Source organism: Chiloscyllium plagiosum, chromosome 7, assembly GCF_004010195.1.
Source record: "Chiloscyllium plagiosum isolate BGI_BamShark_2017 chromosome 7, ASM401019v2, whole genome shotgun sequence".
Lineage (NCBI taxonomy): Eukaryota > Metazoa > Chordata > Chondrichthyes > Orectolobiformes > Hemiscylliidae > Chiloscyllium > Chiloscyllium plagiosum.
Genome location: NC_057716.1, coordinates 117,651,701 through 117,671,616, shown reverse-complemented (window position 1 = coordinate 117,671,616; position 19,916 = coordinate 117,651,701). Strand labels below are relative to the sequence as shown.

General features: G+C 41.2%; 1 protein-coding gene across 1 annotated transcript in view; it reads right to left on the bottom strand.

Annotated features, from left to right (window-relative positions):
- The window catches only part of vwa8 (von Willebrand factor A domain containing 8), a 340,247-nt gene that overhangs the window by 81,693 nt on the left and 238,638 nt on the right, over positions 1-19,916 (bottom strand). Inside the window, 6 exon segments of the mRNA XM_043694451.1 lie at positions 5,279-5,483; positions 6,235-6,316; positions 8,433-8,634; positions 9,864-10,018; positions 13,794-13,903; positions 17,401-17,526. Coding sequence (XP_043550386.1) covers positions 5,279-5,483; positions 6,235-6,316; positions 8,433-8,634; positions 9,864-10,018; positions 13,794-13,903; positions 17,401-17,526 — 880 coding nt within the window.

Here is a 19,916-nt window from a genome sequence, read left to right as displayed (position 1 = left end):
AGTAGCTGAAGTAGGAGGGAGAGAAGAAGAGGGTGAGGGAGGATATTTCTTAAGGCATGGATGTTGCTGGTGGATTGATGAATGCAATAAGTGCTATTCACTACACACGGATTTTCACCTCCAAAACCAGACTTACACACTAACTACAAAATTCAAGAATGTGTACACTTCACACTCAAGAGTTTCAATGAATATTGCTTTTCAATATACTGGGTGACAGTACTGCCAAGATGATGGAGGGGATCATACAACAGTACCATTTGGAGCATGTGGTTAGCAATAAGCTGCTTACTGATGTCTAGGTTGGTACAGCTTGGAGTTTCCTGAAGCTGTTTAGTACCTGAAGACTTACGGGTTTATCTTTCTCATTTTCATGTTTTGGTAAAACAAACAAGGGCAGGACTTATACAATTAAAAGTGGGGCCTTGGGTAGTGTTGTAGAACAGAGAGATCTATGAGTTCAGGTACATAATTCTTGGAAGTTTTTGTCACACATAGGCTGGTTAAAAAGGCATTCAGCATGCTTGCTCAGGCCTTTGAGTACAGGAGTTGGGATGTTATGTTGATGTTGTATTAGACATTGGTGAGGCCTCTTCTGAATTACTGTATGCAAGGTAACTCTGTTATAGTGTCATAGAGATGTAAAGCACGGAAACAGACCATTCCGTCGAACTCATCCATGCCAACCAGATATCCCAACCTAATATCGTCCCAGATGCCAGCACCCAGCCTATATCCCTCCAATCCTTTCCTATTCATCCAGATGCCTTTTAAATGTTGCAATTGTACCAGCCTCCACCACTTCCTCTGGCAGCCCATTCCATACACACACCACCCTCTGCATGAAAAGGTTGCCCCTTAGGTCTCTTGTATATCTTTCCTCTCTCACCCTAAACCTATGCCCTCTAGTTCTAGACTCCCCCACCCCAGGGAAGAGACTTTGTCTATTGATCCTATCCACGCCCCTCAGGATTTTATAAACCTCGACAAGGTCACCCCTCAGCCTCAATGTTCCAGGGAAAATAGTGCCAGCCTATTCAACCTGTTATAGGAAGAATATTATTAAGCTGGAGAGGATTCAGAATAGATTTACCGATGTTGCCAGGAATGGAGGGTTTGAGTTTTAAGGAGAGGCTGGATAGGCTGGGACGTCTTTCACCGGAGTATAAGACGTTGAAGGATAACATTCTAGAAGTTTATAAAATCAAGAAGGGTATAGATAAGGTGAATGACAGATATCTTTTCCCTAGGATGGGGAATTGCAAGACTAGGGGACATACTTTTAAGGTGAATGGAGAAAGATTTAAAAAAGACACGAGGGAAATTTTTTTTACACACAGAGTAGTTTGTGTGAGAAATGAACATCCAGAATAAGTGGTGACAATAGGTACAGTTACAACATTTAAAAGACATTTAGATAAGTACATGAATAAGAAATGTTTGTTGGGATATTGTCCAAGCACAGGTAGGTGTGACTAGTTTAGTTTGGGATTATGGACTAGTTGGACCAATGGGTCTATTTTCATGCTGTATGACTCCATGTAAAAAAGATTTGGTTAAAGACACAAGAAGGGAGACAGGAAATGGATGAAGATTTTATCTCATTCCTATTTAACTTTACTTCTTAATAATTCCTGATTACGGTCTGCGTATGAGCTGCCAAAGGAAGTGGTGGAGACTGGTCCAGTTATAACATTTAAAAGGCACCTGGATGGGTCTATATGATTGGGAGGGTTGAGAGGGATATGGGCCAAATATTGGGCTTAGATTTATTTCAGATATCTGGTCAGCATGGGCAAGTTGCACCAAAGGGTCTGTTTCCGTGCTGTACAGGTCCATGACTCTATCTTTCAGAGAGCTATTTGTTCATCAGCTGAAAAGATGAGCCAGGATTACAATCTCAATCTTATTTGGAAAATAAAAAGAACTTCTATGGAGAAAGTGAGGACTCTTGCACCTAGATGGAGCCTTTTACGTCCATAATTCACTCCCTCTTCTTCAATTTGCTTTCCTGACATTCTGAATATGAAGTATTCCTGACATATATTCACTACAATAATGTAGGAAATGAGGCAATCTAGTTGCAAATAATGAGGTCCTAATGACAGTAATATGACAAAGTTCTGATGTGAGCTCTTCCAATGAGTTTAGGAGAGGGGTAAAAAGAGGATGACAGCAAAATGACAGAAAACTTTGAAAAAAACTTTACGACAATGCTTTGGAACTGCCACATTTATTTTGTAAGAAAATCAGTCAGAAGCTGCACAACGCAGCGAACGTTTTTGCTTCGTATTACTTAAAGCTAGCTTTCACTGACATGTGAGGCCTTGTAGGGGTCCCACATTTCTACAAGAAACAAGTTGCAGGCAGAGTCAGATTCTCTTCCTTAAAAATCTTTTAGTTAATGCTTGGAATTGACCACCTACACTCAAGGTATCAGGGCACCACCATTGGTGGTGCATTAGTCAGGGATAAATATAGAATAATAGGTGTAGGGGAATGGGTCTGGGTGGATTACTCTTCGGTGTGGACTTGTTGGGCCGAAGAGCTTGATTCTCTGATGATTCTGTGAGTCATTCACTAAGCATGCAACAACTATTCACTAACTGAAAGGCATTTTGTGTGGAATCAGTGACAGTTCACCCACCCTTGGCTGTTATTGGCTGATGGCTGGCCTTGATGTGTGTTAGGGACAGGAACGGAACACCAAGGACTTTTACTGACTTACAAGACTATTTTGTGCAGCGGAAAAGCTCAGAGTCACAAGGTGCTTTGGAGGACAAGGGAACAGCCACGGACAGCAACAGCTCAGTGCTGTATCCAAAAGCTTTTTCTTTTAAAAATATTGAAGTTACAGGGGAGGTATAAGTACTGCAGCATTACCAGAACATTCTGGAAATATAAGATCCATCGAGCAGTAGCTAAGCTCTTTCTCAACAGATGATCTTACGATGATCATTGGTCAAAGAGGAGAAGGCCTATCTGTGCGTTTGCAAAGCCATCACTATTTTCTGTTCAAGCTTTAGGTATCAAAGATTGTCGGGAGCAGATGGGAATGTGGAATTTCAGACCTGATCTTACTGAATGGCAGAGCAGGTTCTGTCCTACTTCATATGTTTGTACGTCCCTTAAGCAGCACCCTCTCACCTTGCCGCACACTTGATCCTGAGTGCTTCTCCTCAAGTTACTTGTCTCTCCCTAATAGAGAGACACTGCAGTCCCTAGTGCATTTGGCTTATTAACTAATTATTGGCCAGGACACCAGGGAAGACTCCCTGCCTACCCCTTTGTCAAAATGTCCTGGCTTCTTTTGCCTTTACGTAACAGGGTAGATGCTTAACGTCTTGGCAAAATCGTATCCTGCACACTGCATCACATGCAGCATCTTTTTCTCAGACCAAAAAGTGCATTTCATTGGAAATACTGACACTGGCACAGGGAATAGGTTAACATATCCATTTTGTTCTCTGATTCCTTACTCAGTCTTCTCTACCTGGCAGTGAGCTCTGTCTAATTCAACATGAAACTGTCTCAGGGGTTTCCAAACACAACTGCAATGTACTTGAATTACTTGTAACTGAGATATTCATTTACTGAATTCCAAAACAAACACAAGTGAAGCCAAGGTTGCTATACAGGGATCTGTAATTAGTTGGAATGATGCAGGGTTACAGTTACAATGGAAAATGACTAATTCTGCATTTCATATCATAGTGTCTGAAAAAGACGTCTTATGCCACCTGCTGGAGACTTTCAGCCATCACATCACAAACATAACCAATTATTTTAGGTTTTATTCCTACGATCTTGTTAGAGTAATTTTCATGACTACCGGATGTCCCAAAATACATTACATTTAGTGAATTACTATTGAAATGCAGTCACTTTGTAATATAGGGATCAGGATTTCCCAAATAAAAGAAAGAACTGTGGATGCTGGATCTGAAACAAGTGAAATAGAAATTACTAGAGGAACTTAGGTCTGGCAGCATCTGTGAAAAGAAAATAGAGCTAAAGTTTTGAATCCAAAACTTTAGAACTGTTTTCTCAAAATATTGACTTTGCCTTCTGTCCACAAACTCTGCCAGACCTGCTGAGTTACTCCAGTAATTTCTGTTTCATTTGTTTCACAGTAGCAATTTGCACACAGTAAGGTACCACAAAAAAAACAATGTGATAATGACCAGGTAATTTCCTTAAGCAATATTCTTTTAAGGGATCAACATTGATTTGGATAGCTGGACAAACGCCCTTGTTTCTTTTCAAAATTGTGGGATCTCTTAGGCTCACATGAGGGGACTGACAGAGCCTCCAGTTTAATCTCCCTTCTGAAAGATTGCACCTCCAACAACATAGCATTCTCCTCGTACTGCACTGGGTAAGTTAGCAACAGCTTGGAAGGGTTTAACAGGAATGACTAGCTCAAGCATACAGAGTAGGTAAGTAACAGAGAAAAAAAAACCAAATCTAAAACCAAACCAGATACTGGAGGAGAAATCTATCATTGGTGGGGGGAAAGTAGAGTCAACATTTCAGATCCAGTGACCCTTCTTCAGAACAGAGCAGAGCTGTTCTTAAGAAAGGTAAGTGGACTTGAAACATTGACTCTGCTTTCTCTCCACAGATGCTGCCGAGTTTCTCCAGTAATAGGTAACAAGCTAGGTTTCCCAGTTTGTGACAGGATCCTAGATTCAGCTTGCACAGGGATAAGGCCTCTGCAGCAGAGATGGGGAATGCAGAATCAACAACATCTCCTTTTTCTGATTAACGTCCAGCTGGGCCAGAAGATTTGGATTTCAATGTTCAGATCTGATGTTGAATGTAGCCAAAGCGCTGACATCATGCAGTTGTGGCTTTAATTGCAAACATACTGATGGAACCCACACCTCAATTCAAGATAGCAAAAGAACAAAGCTAGCAGAGATAAATGGTGGGAAACAAGATTGACACAGCAGTTTTCAGAAAACCAGAGTCATAAACAAGAAGTAGGAATGTGGGACCAACTGTCCTTTCAAGTAGCCAGCCCAGCCTGATGCTGCAGGTCCCTGTGTTTCCATTGTTATATCTGGTTCTTGTTGCATTGCTGCTTGTAGGATCTTGCTGTACTCTCCACGAGCTGCTGTGTTTTCAGCATTGCATTATTAACTAGCCGCAAAAAGATTTAATTTTTTTTCATATAGAGTGGGAATGTGCCATAAAAATGCAAGTTCTTGTTCTTTCTTTCAGCAGCAACATATGCTAGTCTCCTGCTTGTCAATCCTTAAAGTTTATTCTTTACCTGTAGGGGGCGTCCATCCTCCTGTCCAATCATGGTCCTCCACTCCAGCAGGGAGCGCTGTAAGTGATCAAATCCAGTTTCCCACAGACGCACATGCCCTCCCATGTCCACTGTCACCACTCCACCCGTTCCAATAGGTGCGATCAGGACATCTGTGCCTGAGATTTTAGATAGCCACTGTGTGTATGGAGAGATGATAAGTGCACTGCAAGAGAGAAAAGCACAACAGTAGAGCCAGCCCAGCGTAAACCTCTGAGAAATCAACTGGTCAGTACTGACAAGATGGTTGAGAGTTCAAATCCTACACTTGCTGATACTGAGGGGGAAAAGTGCCCAACTGGTGGGTCCAGGCATCAAGCTTCCTCCACTAACATACTTCTATCCCAAATGAGTTTACTCTCAGTCCTCTACATTTAACCCCACTGAAAAACTGATTCTTCCTTTCCACATGTACTGTGGAAATTACTCATTGCACCAAATACATTCACTTCAACAATGCCATGCAGTGTTCCACTACTCCCATCACACTATAAACCTTCCATTGTGAATTCCCAATTGAGTTTATTGGTCACTGATTAATGATCCCGAGCTCCAGAAGTGGAAGCAATGTGGGTCTGCTCCCTACGAAGTTCCTGTACCTGAAATAAATGGTTGATATTTCTTAAAAGTACAGCCAAATCATTCAGGATAAATGCAAGGAACTTCATCTTCACACAAAGGGTAATGGAAAACTGGAACTCTCTCTTCCCACAAAAGGTTACTAAGGATCAACATCAATAAAATCTTAAAGTCAAGATTAATAGATTCTTGTGAGGCAAAGGTACTAAGCCTTACTGAACTGAGGTAGGTAAATGGAGTTAAGATAAAGGTTGGTCAAGAGTTAAATAAATGGTGGAAACAGTCAACCTCCTGCTTTGTGTTTTCTCCTAGAACTACTCAATTTAGTACTTTCTCACCTTGGAATGGGAATATATTTAATCCTTTTGGAGTTCAGATCTGTCACTTCCAAGAATCCTGCTGTGTTTGGAGGCTTCACATCTACGAGAAAAGAAAACAAAAGCACTGATGATCTGGGATGGACAATAACCACTTCAGTCTCTTAACTGAAGGTGAGTAAGATCATTATTTACTGCATGTTGTATCATTTGTCTGAAGTAATTTAGTGAGCGTGCACCTTGAAGGTTACCAAATGCAATTTCTGATCTTTTTTCAGTCAAACAGAGAGCAAAATTCCTCAGGCACATCTTTATGCAGGTCGGGTAGAGTTCAGACTGATGTTTTACCCATTCTTTTAGCATGACTGAGTACCTCACATTTCTCAAAACATGTCTATTCCTGATATGTCAGTCTCTCCTCTGAGTCAGAAGCTCCTCAGTTCAAGTTCTACTTTCGAGTTTGAATCCAAGCTGACACTGGCAGACTAGTACCAAAACGCCACCTTGCTGTCGGAGGTGCCATTCTTCAGGTGAGAGATTTTACTGAGGGCCTATCCATCCAGGTGGACACTAGAGATCACATGGCACTTTAGAAAGTGGAGTTCTCCCTGGAGCCTTGGTTAATACCTAGCAACAACGTGCATATTTTATACCCTTCTGTAACCAGTGTTATTGAAACAGATGGTTTGCTAGTTGCCTTAATAGTGACTATACTTCAAAACTATTTCAACGGCTGTTAGATCTTGTAGTACATTTTGATCAAGTAAAGGCACGAGATAAAGGAAATTGAATTGTTTCATACATTCAGCAGTAGATTCGTGTCTGGATTGTCCTTTTGATTTACCGATGAATTTGGCGCTCTGGGCGAAGCTGAACAGCTGTTATTACTCTACATTAACTCCCTACCCACAGCTAAACAGGCTCTTGTGACATAGTGGCAGTGCCCCAACCTCTGTAACAGGAGCCCCACATTCAAGCCCTACCTGCTCCTGGGGTGCTTAATCAAATCTCTGGACAGGTTGATTAGAAAATACCTACTCTTGATTAAACATTTTATGAGCATCCTAGTGATATGGGTTTGGATGTTGCAGCAAGGATCAAGATTTCCATCTGAAGGAAATGCAGCCTGTGCCTAATGTTGCAGTGGGGCCAGTGTAAGGAAAGTCACGTGAGGTGCAGAATTGTACTGCTCATGGAGAAGTTGGTTCCATTACAATATTACCTATGGATAGCATGTGGCCAAAGTACCAGAGTGGGTGAAGAACAGAATACTTGGGGAATTCCGAGAACACGAGTCACCACATTGGTGGGGGGTGGGGGATTAAACCCCACTGCTGCTGATACAGTGCTCTATGTCTGGAAGACAGGCAGTGGAAGAGAATGGTGTGATCATCTGTGGAAACTACAAACAGACTGAGAAGCAACACTGCATTACAGTCAGAGACTGAGAAAGTTGTCACGGATTTATGCTGTCAATGGTCCAGTGTTAGAGACCTCAACAGTGAGACTGAAACAACGGGCACCAAGAGATTTGGGTGTGGATATGAGCGGCTAAATGATATTCAAGGACTTTAGAGAGGTACGGTTAGGTGGAGTGGCATGCTAACTTGTCCACAGTTTCCAGGTTAGGTGAATTACCCATAGGACGTGTAGGGTTATAGGGATAGGGTAGGGTAGGGTGGGTGGGTCTGGGTGGGATGTTCTTCAATGGACCGAATGGCCTGCTTCCACACAGTAGGGATTCTATCATTCTATGATTCCAAGTAAGGGACATTGTAGATAGGACTGTTGTCTGCAAAGGCAGAGGACTATTATTGGGCAGAATTTTGGACAGTCAACAATGAGTGGGAATGAGCTACAGAGAGTAAACAACAGATTTCATTAGAAGATGCTGCAAGTTATAGATGTGGTTTGTTGTGACCTGATTTCATTATCAGACTGACCTTCATCCGACAGCATCACTAAACCCATAACCTCTATCGCCTAGAGGTACGGGGCAACAGAGGCATGGGAACACCACCGCCATCCAAGGCACTCCCCATCCTGACGTGGAAATATAGGACTGGAGAGGTTTCAAAAAGTCAGCTCACCACAATCTTCTCCAGGGCAATTAGCGATTGGCAACAGCCAGCGATGCCCATATCCCATAATCTAATGTAAAATAAATGCTGATGTTAAGTCAAAAGATAGTGCCTGCAGAATCCCAGCACCACACTAACCTTTTGGGTAGATTTCACTTATTGGAACGTCTTCAGCAGCAACAGCTCGAATCACCTGGTTGGCTCCTGCCAGGGTGATGCAGTTGGATTGTTTCACACTCGCAGACTCAGAGCTCCCTCTGAAGAACCTACTCTTTGGGGAGACAGCACCAGCACTGTCCAATGAAGCCTTTCGTTTCCATGTGTACACCTCACTGGGAGACTGCAGGGATATGGTTCAGTATTATATAAACCAGCACTTAAACAACACAACAAAAACAGATGTTAGCAGAAGATCATTCTGCCTGCACAGTTGTCAATGTGTATACTGGTCATTGAGAAATAACAAACATAAAGTTTGAAAGTTGTGTCATGCCTGTCCCCTCTCTCCAGCTCCAGTAGGGTGAGTAAAGACTATACCATGCACTTGTAAGTAGGAACTAAACATCAAGATTGAAACTGTGTAGGAGATCTTTATTGGTGGTGAGGTTGGAGGTGGTGCATTAACACTGGTGTCCTAACCCTGTTGTTCTGACGGGACCCAGTAAAAATACTGTTCTACATATTCAAAAGCCTCTTTGCAAGAATCACAGAATTGTTAGAGTGCAGGAGGAGGCCATTTGGCCCATTATGCTTGCACTGGTTCTATTATCTAAGGGTGATAAAGAACCAGATGAGTTTTTACGCACTCAACATTAGGTTAGATTTTTATAACAGATTTTTATTGAATTCAAGTTTCACCATCTGCCAAGGACAGAATTTGAATCCATATTCCGTGGACATTAACCTGGGATTCTAGGTTACTAGGTCAGTGACATTACCACTACCTATCCCATTGTTTTGTTTTAATGGATGATTCCATGAAGCAAGTCCTTTGGCAGCATAATTTCTCCTTTGATAGCAGGTTTCCACAGGACAGATACTGCCCAGACCAGAGGACAGAACATAGATAGTGGGTATTATGAGTGCAGTGTCTGACATAGTAGTAGAATTATTAAGAGCATATAGCCCTCAATCTGGTACAGCATGTACAACGAAGTGTAACAGCTACCAAAAGTTCACAGTGATGTTCTTGCTGTGGGTGTGATTGTGAAAAAGATGTATGTCAGGAGGGTGAATTGTACAGCATCTGCTGAATGTGTCACCTCTGGGCAAACAGCATTACTGCAAAAATTCAGTGAATCAGAGAGAGCAAACTTCCAATCACTTAAAAGCAGATACTAGAATAGATTTTTAACCTGGATAATTGGTTGACTATTACATAATGTTCTTCTCCAAAAATAACTCAAAGCAGGCTTTTTCTACAAGTTGCAATGATCAAAACACATTGCCAGTTTAAACTCAACAAGTTAAAAATCTACCCCTTTGCTTTGTCAGATATCATTAATCAGCCAACTGAAAATTGCAGTACTTCTTACTGGACTAAAATCTCTCTCTTTAACTCTGCCTTACCATTAGATCTGGAAACCCGACAACAATTGTTGCATAGCTGTTTTCATCAGACAGGATCCGATTTGGAGACACAATCTTCTGGCCAAGTGCTACACTCAGGTTTTCTGAGGGTAATTCTTCCTTTGACACCATATCAGGGCTTGAAAGCTCCAGGGCTAAATTGAATGGAGGGAAAAGTTATCAGGGATGATTCACGAATAAGCAATGCAGAATCAACACAATGTCATTTTAACTCAATTGGCATCGCCGTAACACTTCGAGTCAGGCTGTGGGTTCAAAAACTCCACCACATTCAAGGGTGAAACTTGAGTCCAGCCCTGAGGGAATGCTCCATTTTGTCACCTTTCACACAAGGACTGAATCCAAGACCTCATTTACCTGTGAAGTTGGATGCACGAAAACTCCAGAGGATGATTGGAGAAGGTTTGGGCACACTCTCCTTTTCCAACAACGTGAGAGCAAATTACCTCCTGCTGCATTGACATGTTTACACAAAAACAGAAAACTTCAATGGTGGAAACATGTAACTTAGGTGGGAAACTAAAATAATTAATCTTGCTATCATTCTGACCTTTCTCCCTTGACCTCTTGCAGTGTTCCAATTAAACATAATACAAGCTTGAGTAATAGCATATCATCTTTAGACTAAACAACAACCAATTTCAATCTCTAGACACAATATTTAAAATTTTAGATAATAACCAATTTAGTCCTTTTTAAAAAAAAGTGATTAATTGCTTTACTTTGTACTTGGATGACTGTTATCATGCCATTCACCTCTGGTCACATCTTTTGTTTCACTGTTATATCCATTATCATTTCTTTGCTTTTGTCCCTTTTCTTATTTAATATCTTTAGCCCTCATTCTAATCACAGACCTATTTGTGATAGGCAACCACCTGATGAAGGAGCAGTGCTCCGAAAGCTAGTGCTTCCAAATGAACCTGTTGGACTATAACCTGGTGTCGCGTGATTTTTAACTTTCTCCATTTTTCTTCTTTCCAGGCATTGGTCTTTTGACATTCTCAAGCCTACTTCATTTCCAATTTTCCTCAGTTCTGATGAAACTTCTGAGAAATGAAGCATTAACTGTGTGGCTTCGCTGTACAAGACTTGAATATTACTGAAGGGAGTTGTTATGAAGTTGAAGGTGTGTACTGCACCTTTAAGTGAAAGTGAATGCTGTTGTGCACTGAGAGCTTACAACAGCAGTCTCAGAGAGTACTGGAAGATTGAAAATGTGTAACATTTGGCTGTGAAATACATACCTGAGTTGGTTGCTGTTTTGACAACAATTTGAATTTAACCAATCAGTTTAAACTATGCCTCAGGTTACTAAAACCCAATCGAGTTTAAATTTACTGCTTTGCCAACATCGAACCAATGAGACGATCTGATGTTCGGGATATAAAAAAGGCAGTCATTTTGAAAATTGGAGAGAGCAACTGCCATCAAGAGAGAGACCCAAGACATTGAAACACTCTCTATCAAAGGTACCTTTTCATATGAAACATCTTCACAGTAAAAAGAAAGAAGACGACCCAGGGAGATCACAGCCAGAAGAAGACAGACACTGAAGATGACAGCTGATGTATGGTTTTGAAATTAAGTTGGTGGAATTTTAATAAGTGTTTTATTGGAACAGTATATTGTTATGGAGTTGAAGGCAGGTAATAAGCAGTTAAGAGAGGGGGGGCGGGCTTAGAGTTGTGAATAGTTATTGTTTAATGTTCACTTTTAGAGTTAAAGAATAAATTGATATTATTTACTTTAAGTCGTGGAATTTGGGAGTTCTCTGTCACCCACATTTTAACAGATTACGAGGCAAGGTGAGCTTTTCTGGGAGTTTAGTTTAATTAACAGAAGGATTCATTGCCATGTCGTAACAGAGAGATTTGATGCCTTTTTTTCCTGTCTTGCACTTATTAGGACAAAGTCAAGAATGTCAAAGTTCAAATAATCACAACAAATTGTAATACTGAATAAAAAGGATGCGGATTGTTGCCAAATCAAATCTGGTGAGCTAAAGTGCTGCTGAGGAGACAGCAACAATGATATGTAGCCTTCCCAAGCTCTGAGGTAATTCAGAAATCACTAAGGTTTTTGCATGCAGAGGACGGGCGTGTGAATGTACATCACTTCTAGGAAGTGTAAATGAGTCATATTATAATTTGAAATTAGTTGTTTGTGTAGCTATTGGTGCACTCAGGCTAGTTCAGCAAGCACTGTCAAACCATGGACAGGTAATAAATGTGCTGATATCCCATTAGAGAATTCAACAAAATCAGGCTTTGAAGCCTAAATGGGTTGAGTTAGTTAACAATTAAAACCACAGATGTACAGAGAAATGAATAACAAACAAGGTTTTCAGACTGTTAAGGTTACTGGCTTAAAAGAGGATTCCTGATGAAGGGCTTTTGCCAGAAACGCCAATTTTCCTGCTCCTTGGATGCTGCCTGAACTGCTGTGCTTTTCCAGCACCACTCTAATCTAGAATCTGGTTTCCAGCAACTGCAGTCCTTGTTTTTACCTATACTATCAGAGGTATTGGGTGGAAGAGCATACAATACCGATGAAAGACTAGGAAGCAAAAGGACACATAGATATTGAAGTATGGGAACTGAATATGCTTGCTGTAACCTGTACAAAGTTCACAGATGTTTTGTAACACAGCAGACCATCTTTCCATAACTGAGTATAAAATAAATGGTCATTACCTGTTCTCCTACAGTCCTCTATGAATTTGTCAAATACAGCAAGAACAAAGCCCTTATGACATAATGATACTATCTTTCCCAGCTCCACTCTCCACTGTTACCGGCTATTTAGGTTCAGTGTTGTTGACAGAGACCGCAACTAATTTCTTTCCCTCCATTTGCACAGATCATTATTCTGGCTAATTCATTGCACCTAATCTACTGGTGAAATACCAGTCTATATTCCAGAACAACGAACATTGCCAATAAGTCTAATAATCCATCTGATCCCACGCGTGAAAGCTGGGAGATAAGCGATGTGACAAAAAAACACATGAACACCATCATTGAGCATTTCACTTTGACACTTCAATGATCTTTATTTTAACTCCAACCCATCTTTTAAGAGTTTGTTTACTTTGTTGCTAATTTCCACTCAATAAGGTTTCTCATTCCTGGCCACATCCCAACTATACTGCACAATATTTTCTCATATGGTTATTGGAGTTTTTATTCTACAGACACTGAGAGATAGCAAACTTTCATTCAGAAGTTAACTGGATCCAATAGATAGTCAATGGCTTCCAACTCTGTCAGAACCTGTCATGGAGGATTTATTACTTGGCCTCCTCCGGTCAGGCAACCCCCTAACATCCACCCCCACTTTGACTGTCCACCTTCACATTCCCGACCATCCGAAATACTAACTGATCCTTCATTGTCTGAGACTTTGAGTCACATGACCTTATTCCCATCTCTGATATTTTTGTGGTTAATAAATAAAATTGTTGCCATAATCTTTCTTGTTATTGTGACTATGAATTTTTCTCCCAGGTCGATCACAGTTGTACCCTCAATCTGTATTATTGGAAATATGCAGATGAATCTGAAACAGAAAAGGTCAATTCAAAAACCAATTTGGGTCGTCGAGGGCATTCGGGCAATGATGTACGTGATCTTCTCTTGCTTTATCGGAAACAAATGAAGCCCCAGAATTCCTCAGTGACTGACTTTGTTGCACAGGGATATCTCTGAGAGGTGATCTATCTGTTGCAACTCCTTCCATTATGGTCCCTGATTTCTGCTGGCATCAAGAGTTTTTGTTTTCTCCCACCATCCCATCAAAAGAAGTACTCAGATGAGCAAGGATAAATTTAAGTAAATACACGGAGCTCCCCACGGCTACAAACAAAAAGTGAAGGTTTATATTTTCAATCCTGAGCAAAACACATACCCGCTGTGTTCCCGAATCCCGTGCTGACTGGCTCCTCATGGATCATATGCAGCTGACAAGCTCCAGACAAGTCAGATCCAACACTCATTGGCTTCGTCAGGAGGAACTTTCTGAAAGATTTTTTTAAAGTTGCTTATTAATGAACAGGGGAGTAGTGGTCCCAGGGAGATCAGAAGGTGATTAGACTGAAAAATCGGCACATGGAATCAGTTCATTCTCACTTTAATGATGACTAAAGCGACCTTCACAGGGAATGAACCTTTTTAGACTCATTTTAACATGTGGAACCACAGAAATGTTCTGTTAGACTTATTGTTAACAACACAGATTTATGATTTCTCATTCTTTGCTATCCGAGCTATCCTGCCTGGTATCTATCTCATATTCATGCCCTAAGTCCTTGGAGCAAAGACATTGACATATCTTGGGCAAGAATGAATTTTGTTGGGCACAGTACACACTGAGACACTCTGCTTCATCGCCTCCGAAAAAATCTGAGGGGGCATGGGCAGAAATACCAAGAAGCGCAGAAAGAGGTTTATGAAAGGGACTTCGACAAGGTTCAAACCAGTCAAATACTTCAAACCGATTGGACGACAACCTGCTGTTGTGTGATTGTTAACTTTGTCCACCCCAGTCCAATACCAACTCCTCCACATCACAGATGAATAGAACAGAGCCTCAAGCTGCACTTGGGCAACTGTCTCTCAAACAAACAGGTAACATGATTCCAAGTTAACATTGAAACTGATTTATCAGGATCCCCGAGGCCTCTGAAGGAAAACACAGAATTGTATCTATATAGCATTTTTCACAACCACCTGGCATCTCAAAGCACTTAACACTCAAACAAACACTTTGTAAACAGCAGTTACTGGTTTGATGTAGGAAACAGAGCAATCAATTTGCATACCTCAAACAGCAATGTAGTAATGACTAGGTAATCTGTTTCTGTGATGTTGATTCAGGAATTAATATTGGTCCTGAGGCAAACCTGCTCTTATTTGAAGCAGTACTGTCAGATCTATTACATGCACCTGAGGCAGGGCCAGAGTTTAAAAGGTCACCCACAAATGGTACTGCACAGAAATATCAACTTTGATCATTTGTTCATGGCCTGCAGCAGGACATGAATCCACCAATTTCTGCGTCATCTGCAAACTTACTGATTCTTCATGTTTAGATCATTAATGTACACTACAAACAGAATGGGGCTCAGCACTGAACCTTGCAGCATGCCACTGAACACAGGCTTCCAGTCACAAAAAAAACTCCTCGACCATCACCTTCTGCCTCCTGCCACATAGCCAATTTTGGATCCAACTCACTAAATTTCCTCAATCAGAAGCTCTCTTACATTCTTGAACAAATTGACAAGGGTAGCATCAGAGAGAGTTCATCAAATTCATTCAGGAGATACTCAGGAGATGCTGCCAACTAAAATATATTCCAGAAAGGAATGAAGATTGTCAGAGAGGAAAAAACAAATCAATGGCTAAGCAAGGAGGTTAAAGATTATATAAAATCAAACACTAGGGCATACCATGTTGCAAAGGCAAGTGGGAACTGGAACATTGGGAAACTTGTAAAGATCAACAAAGGTTTACTAAGAAAAAGTCATATAAAGAGCGAAGGTAAATTATGATGGAAGACAAGTCTAAAATATAAGAACACATAGTAAAAGCTTCTATAAATATATGAAAGGAAAGAGAGTAGCTTAAGTGAATGTTGGTCACTTGGAGGATGAGACTGGCAAGTTATTAATGGGGAACACAAAACTGGTGGCATCACTAAATCAATATTTTGCTTCAGGTTTCATGGTGGAGGACAATTGTACCATTCTGATAGTGATGCAGAAGTTATAGAAAGGGAAGGACTTAGGTCATTGGGATTGAAGGCAGACAAGTCCTGTATAACAAGCTATATGAAAGTTTAGTTAGGCTATATTGGAGTATTGTATGCTGTTCAGTCACCACATTAGAGTAGACCTGATCTGGTCCCAGGGGATTTATCCACCGTTATGCATTTTAAGACATCCTGCACTTCCTCCTCTGAAATGTGAACACTTTTCAAGATATTGCTATTTATTTCCCTAAGTTTCCGTAGCCTTCTCCATAGTAAACACCGATGCGAAATATTTGTTTAGTATCTCACCCATCTCCTGCGGTTCCACATAGGCAGCCCTGCTGATCTTAAAGAGGCCCTATTCTCTCCCTAGTTACCCTTTTGTCCTTATTGTATTTGTAGAAACCCTTTGGAATCGCCTTAACCCTATTTGCTGAAGCTATCTTATGTCCTCTTTGTGCCCTCCCGATTTCCTCTTAAGTACACTCCGATTGCCTTTATACTCCTTTAGGGACACACTCGATCCCTGCTGTATATGCCTGACATATGCTTCCTTCTTGTTCCTGACCAGTTCCTCAACTTTACTAGTCACCCAGCATTTCATACACCTACAAGCCTTGCTTTTCACCCACTGGGACCAATATCCTCATCTGCCTGTATCGCAAGATTTTTTGCGTTAAAATAAATGTCACCTAGCTTTGTAATGTTTTCTTGTGCTTTAACTTTATATGTCCTGCCTTCCACAGTGCCTCAATTTTTCTTCTACATTTGTCTAGGCATAACCTTCAACTTCACCTTCACTCCATATCCTGTCCCACTGCCAAATTAGTTTGGCCTTCTTAAGTGAAGGCATTGATACAACAGAAAGAAAGTTGTACTTTATAAAGCTCTGGTCCGGCCTCAACTATATTGTGTTCAATTCTGGTGGCCACACCTTTGGAAGAATTTGAGGGTGTTATGGACTTAGACCAGACCACTCAAAACAGGCAGCCTAGACATAACTTTGCATTTTATTTTGGTAAGGGTACAGTGGAAATTACCCAGAGTATGTTAGCTAGGTTGACTACTAGATTTTAAAACAGACAAAATATTTATTCACAAAATTACACAATGAAACACAAAGAACAGAATAAAGAACCCCCACAGAACTCAGCCTATCCAACTAGTGGATATGCTGTTCTGAATATACACAACAGTACCAACAAGCAAACTCCCTTTAAAACCCAGAATAAATGGAACTCATGCTTACAGGTTGAAGTTGAAGGGCAGAAAAGAGAGAGAGTTTCCACAAAGCTCCCTGTTGAACTTCCCAGTTCAAAATCGAACTAAAACTGCTCAGCTCTGCGAGCGAGAGAGCTGACCACTCCCCTCTCTTTATACAGGTCACTTCTAAAGCATGACCACTTCTGTTTACATATAAACAAAAGGCATCTCAAAATCCTTTTCATCTCTGTACCAGACTGATCGGAGACCGACCCGGTTTATTGCTCCTCTGAAAAATAAAATCAGGGACAGTGTCTCTTTGAGCCGAGGAACAGCTTTTAGTAAAAAAAGGATGAGCTTTTTGACAAGGGTGTGGAGGAGATTTACGACAATTGTTCCAGGGATGAGGGATTTAGTTACAACATTTGGCTGGATATAATTAGTTTCCATGGAGCAAAGGAGATTTTGAGGGGCAATTTGAGATGAAAGTTGATTGCAATGCATAAAACGATGACAGCTGAATGACGGAGACAAGGTGAAAGAGATGTGCTGCACTCACTTGTTTGTCTTACTTTCCACCAACAACCACCTGTCTTCAGCCACTAAATGAACAGAGTTAACTTCAATTGGCAGAGTTATAGAGTGGCTACGGGCCTCGAGAACATCTAACACATCCAAGGAAGTCCTATAAAACAGAAGCATCTGTCAATCAACATTCTCATCAAGCAGCTTCTAATGACTGCAAATAAAATGTCTTTTCCAGGTTTGACTCTCAAAACCACTGTAATTTCTGAAACTGTTAAGAACACATGGTGGAGAATCTGCTATTGACACCCCACAGTTCTCAATGTTCTCAACAATCTATTACAATCTAACACAAGGGAGTCTACACCTATATGAAGCAGCATGTGGAATCAAGGAAAGTGAACACACCTAAAATAAGTCACTGAAACCAAACCAAACATAAAATCACTTTGATGTTGCCATTACAATGGAAAGTGTCTAAACTTGCCATGATGAAATTATATTGTTCTGCCATTGGTAGGCACTGGTCAAAATTACACAGGCAATTTCATGATTAAATATGGCTGTAGGAATTGAAACTGAGATAGGCTGTTAGGCCAAAAGCACTGTACGACACGCATGACAAATTCTGTCATTTACCCATTGTCTCGGTTCACTTCGGCAACTGAAAACTGCTCTAAGTTAACAATTCTGAGAAAGCAGACCAGTGTGAGAAGGACAACATCAGAGGGAAATAAATTACAGTATTTGAGAGAGAAGCCCAGCATACTGAGAGCTGACGTATGTGAGAAAGGTAGTGGTAATGGGAAATACTAACCAGTGGGAGAGGGAGCCCTCTTCAATCTATTTCTAACTGTCAGAGCCAAAGTTTGGTATCACAGGAAAGTAGGTAGGTGATTGGTAGGTATTCTTCTGTGCTTCTTCAAATGGCAAGTGGTTTAATTCAGCACGTGCTTAATGCTCAAGGAACATCAGCTCAGTTGGAGTCTCAGCTGCTACACATCAGGCAGGCAGGACAAATGTACCTCGATACTGTGTCTTAGGAGGAAGTGAATGCACTTTGCCAAATTTGCAGATGACACAAAAATGGATGGATTGGCAGGTTGACAGAGACACAAACAGTTTACGGAGAGATACGTGGGGCGACACAGTGGCTCAGTGGTTAGCACTGCTGCCTCACAGCGCCAGGGACCCGTGTTTGATTCCAGCCTCAGGTGACTGTCTGTGTAGAGTTTGTACATTCTGCCCATGTCTACGTAGTTTCCTCCGGGTGCTCCGGTTTCCTCCCACAATCCAAAGATGTGCAGGTGAAGTGAATTGGCCATGCTAAATTGCCCATCGTCTTTAGGGATGTGTAGGTTAGGTGCATTAGTCAGGGGTACATATAGAGTAATAGGGTAGGGAAATGGGTCTGGGAGGGTTACTCTTTGGAAGGTTGGTGTGGACCTGTTGGGCCAAATGGCCTGTTTCCACACTGAAGGGATTTTGTGACTCTATAGGTTACGTAGGTGGGCAATTAAGTTGTCAAATGGAGTGTAATGTGGGAAAGTGTTAAGTTGTTCATGTTGGAAGGGAGAACAACTCAAAGAAGAATACAATATTATTTAAATAGAGATAAACTGCAGAAAGCTGCAACAAAAAGGGACACGGGGTGGGTGGAGGGGAACCTGTGCACGATAAAACAGAAAGCTAACACACAGAGGCAGCAAGGTAATAAGGAAGTCAAATGGAACATTGATCCTTATTTCAAGGCAGTTAGAGAATAAGAGTGAGCAAGTATTACTGCAACTATTTTAGCTGCTGGTGAGACTACTTCTTGAATACTGTGAGTAATATTGTTCCCCTTATTTAATGAGAAGATTTATTATGTGATCCCTGGTATTGTGGGATTGTCTTATGAGCAAACATTAAACACGTTGGGACTCACTCAAGTTTCAAAGAATGAGAGGTGATCTCATTGAAAAATATGTGATTCTTAAGAGAATGACAGCGTAAATGCTGAGAGGATGTTTCACCTCATGGGTGAGTCTAGAACCACAGGGTACAAAGGGGCTCCAATTTAAGACTGAGATGAGGAGGAATTTCTTCTCAGAGGATTGAGAGACTTTGGAACTCCTTGCCACAGAGAGCTGTTGGGAGAGACGGGGGGAGTCCTTGTGCAGGCTAGGATAGATAGATTCTTGATCAGTCGGGGGAATCAACTATTATGGGGAAATAGCAGGAGAGTGGATATGAAGAATGTTGGATTAGTCATGATCCAACATTCCTGAAGAAGGGCTTATGCCCAAAACGTCGGTTCTCCTGTTCCTTGGATACTGCCTGACCTGCTGCGCTTTTCTAGCAACACATTTTCAGCTCAGTCATGATCCTATTGAATGGCAGAGCAAGTTCAAGGGGCCAAATAGCTTACTCTTGTTCCTTTTTTTATGGAGAAAGTGGAGATGCTGGAGATCAGAGCTGGAAATGTGTTGCTGGAAAAGCGCAGCAGGTCAGGCAGCATCCAGGGAACAGGAGAATCGACGTTTCGGGCATAAGCCCTTCTTCAGGAAT